The sequence below is a fragment of the Buceros rhinoceros genome, unplaced genomic scaffold, assembly GCF_000710305.1.
Source record: "Buceros rhinoceros silvestris isolate BGI_N320 unplaced genomic scaffold, ASM71030v1 scaffold18707, whole genome shotgun sequence".
Classification (NCBI taxonomy): domain Eukaryota; kingdom Metazoa; phylum Chordata; class Aves; order Bucerotiformes; family Bucerotidae; genus Buceros; species Buceros rhinoceros.
This window is the reverse complement of record NW_010420642.1, coordinates 7,116-10,577: the sequence shown is the minus strand read 5'-3', so window position 1 is coordinate 10,577 and position 3,462 is coordinate 7,116. Positions and strand designations below refer to the sequence as shown.

The following is a 3,462-nucleotide window of genomic DNA, read 5'->3' as shown; positions in this document are numbered from 1 at the left end:
ATTCCTCATCCGACAGCTGGAATGAAGTCTGTGAGGACAAGACTTTGCTCCGAGATCCTGTTAACATGCATATAAAAATCAAGTAGGCTCTACTGAGTGCTGGACTATTTCTAACAGTAAGGGAGAAAAAATTCTCCTGAAAGAGCTTCACAACATCCCTTTAGAAACTTGAGGCCATGGCTGTGGTGATAGACCACCAACGTGAGCTGCTGCTTGGTTACCAAGAGGATAAAATTGTACTCCAGGGAGATATTTTTATACAGTTGCTTATTCATATTCCAGCAGATGCCAAAAGCACCCTTATGTTCAGCAGCGTGGAAATACTAAGGAAGTACCAATTTCGCAGGGGCTGCATAGTTTAACTCACCGTAAAACCAGGCAATCTTGACAGCCTGTAGTTAGATGATTACTGGATTATTCTTCTATTGTAACTTTAATTATTAATTGATTGTTCCTCCTTTGTAATTTTCTCTCTCTTGTGGATACCACATTATTGAGCTGCTAAAAGTCGAGTACCATCCAGCCCTGCCATACACCTTGCTATCAACCTGGCAAGAAAGTTGAAACCTTCCAGGTGTACATTGGGTATAGCCTAAACTGTAGGTTTTGGTTTCCATTGTCACAGTGGTGACAGCAGGACTGTGGACAGTGTAGACTGGCAAAAAGACATGTTCTGCACCGATTATTTTCTACTAGAAGTGTGTTCTCTTCTGCATTTGGTTATTCGCTATACAGCTTGCAAGAGGAAGTGGAGTTATACATAGAAATCTTCTGGGTAAATATTTTATCATCAGCTGAGTAACATCTTTGGTTTGCAGCTTTCCCGACAAGGTGTGGTGGCCGAGTATTGTTGTATTCTCCACTTCTTCCTAGCCACTGTTCCCTCCTTCTGTGCTCCTTTCAAATTCCTTTATATTTTGTGTACTTCAACTAAAAACCAAATTAGCGCCTTCTTCAATTTTTTTTCAGCTGTGAAACAGCGCACGAGATAGGAGTTTTATAGACTGGATGGGAATATTGGGGAGCCGTCCAGAACTCCTTATGAACCCTGAATTTTATGGAGTGATGTATCTTTATAGTTACAAAATAAGTTGACATATTTTAAACTCGGAAAGAAAAGTGAGGGATAACTTACCCTGATCAGAAACTGAAAAAATAACTGAACTGTCCTCTCAAATTTTTATAATCTTTGGTGTTTTAGCCACGCTAAGGCGGCAGTTTGGTCTTTTTGTTCCAGCTGTGTGGAAAGAAAGGTGGACAGGGGAATAACTGTCTTATTTAATGGTGGGTTCCTGAGAGTGACTCTGGATGGGGGGAAATCTGATTTATAATTTGCTGTGCTGGGGAGTGAAAGATAAGAGGTGAAGATTGATGAAGAAAGTGACATTCCTTCTTTGAGGATAGCTCCCTTCAGCCTTGATTATGTACTTTGCTGAAGTGATTATTTACTTTCCTGAACTGCTTTAAAGTTTAGATTTGTAAATTTATGTCTCCTATGAACAGATTTTGAAGACCTGTGGTGGTGGTGGGGGGAATGCTTTGGGTTTTATCCCTCTCTCCACTTGTTCATTTGGTTTTTGCTTTTGTCATGCAAAATGTGGTGCTGGTTTCTTTTTTAAAGGGATGTTTCTTTTCTCTACAGGTATGGTGTTAGTCCTGAGAACATTATTCTGTATGGTCAGAGTATTGGTACTGTCCCGACAGTAGACCTGGCATCTCGGTATGAGTGTGCAGCAGTTATTCTTCATTCTCCCTTGATGTCTGGATTACGGGTAGCTTTTCCTGACACTAGGAAAACCTATTGCTTTGATGCTTTTCCAAGGTACGTATAAACACTGCAAAGAGGGTTGTTCTATACACAGCGTGCTCTCTAGGTTGTGTGACTTTCTGGGGAACTTTATTGAATTGTCTCCTACATTTTAAACTTCAGGTGTGTGCATCTTTTTAAGTCCAAGACAAGAGTCACCGTGTAAGAAAGAGGCTGATGTCAGTCTCAAACTGACATGAGAGTCAGCTAAGTGAACAAAGTCTTAGTGTTTATAACTGATTTTTCTCTTGTTTTTTGTGTTACGGGTTGTTAATATCAGAATTGTTATGCCATCAATTTGGAGTAGTAGCTTAACAACTGATAATACGCTATTAAATCCTTCAGGCTAATGACTAGCAAATTAGTAATTGTACTCTTAACATCTCGGTCAACTTTGATTTAGAAGGTAATATGATATCATGAAATGGATGTGCTGTTTGCAAGCTGCTTGTTAAAATATTGCTCTGGTTTTACCAGGTCAGCAGAGAAAATCGTACAGATAATTGCTGCTCTTAAAGTGAGAAAACAAGAGAGGGTTAGAGGGTAGAATGTTAGACTGGTGGGGTTCACCTCTCTGCTTGCTTCTGCATTCCATGTATAATCTGGAGGGAATGCATTTAGTGTTCCTTTGCCTTTCGTCCTTGTAAGTAAAACCACTTCTGCATCTTTGGAATGCTGTCTGTATAAAATCACTGAAGATACCGAGACTTGTATTTCTTCCTCCCTGATGGAAATCATGTAAGATCCTAATGTCAGTGACCAAAATAAAGTTAATTACTGTCTCTCTTTTGGAAGATTTTGAGCTTGTTTTGAGAAGGTCTAGAAAGTTTTGCATACAGAAAGCTATATAAAACTGGTTTAAAGATAAAACAGTTACCTTTATAGCCTAGTGTTTGATGTGAAAAGCAATTGCCACAGACCTGAATTAGAGTATCCAGCTATTTGGGAATAGTGGAGGTCCTGGGAATAGCCCATGTTTTAGGAATCTTCTAAAACTTCTCATTTGACCCAGTTTAAATTACAGGAAAATACGGGAGGGGAAGGCAGTCTGCTTTATGGCGGTGTGTACAGACCTGGGGGCTGAGGGGAGGTACAGATAAATAGCCGAGTGATCTGTGGAAGGGAGAAGATAAAGCAGAAACTTGTGCAAAGGTTAACTTTGCCGCAGAAGGTCAGGTTTGCAGTGTGTAGTAGGGACATTCATAGCTTTTGTTATGTTTGTTTTATTTGGGTTAGAACAGATGAAAACTAGAAGGTGGAGGAGGCTGTAGGTACAAATCTGTATGCCAAAACAGCCAGAAGTCGTAGTGACCAAATAACGGTGGCTTTCACAGTATCTATGTCCAGTTCCCTTGTTTAGATTTCTTCCAGATAGGTTATTAATTATTTAAGTAATTAAACTGTTGAAGGTTCAGTCAGAATTTGAAACATTTACTCCAACTCATTCATCATCCTCAAACCTGAAATCCTGTATTTACAAATGTTCTGGGAGAGGCAAAAAACAAAGCTTTAAAAATAGCTCTGATTACAAAAGTAACAGTGATTAGCTGATACCAGCGCAATCAAGTAACAGTTTAAAGAAGAAAAAGTGGGAGGGGGAAAACAGTGACAACAGATGCACTGTAGCGCTGGAGTGTTCCGCTCTTACCCTGCTG

The 3,462-nt window shown here is 39.7% G+C and overlaps 1 protein-coding gene across 1 annotated transcript in view; it reads left to right on the top strand.

The window, feature by feature from the left end:
- ABHD17C (abhydrolase domain containing 17C) overlaps nucleotides 1–3,462 on the top strand; it is a 29,632-nt gene that overhangs the window by 22,211 nt on the left and 3,959 nt on the right. Inside the window, exon 2 of the mRNA XM_010139380.1 lies at nucleotides 1,643–1,822. Within this exon, the coding sequence (XP_010137682.1) occupies nucleotides 1,643–1,822 (180 nt within the window). The remainder of the gene's footprint in view (nucleotides 1–1,642; nucleotides 1,823–3,462) is intronic.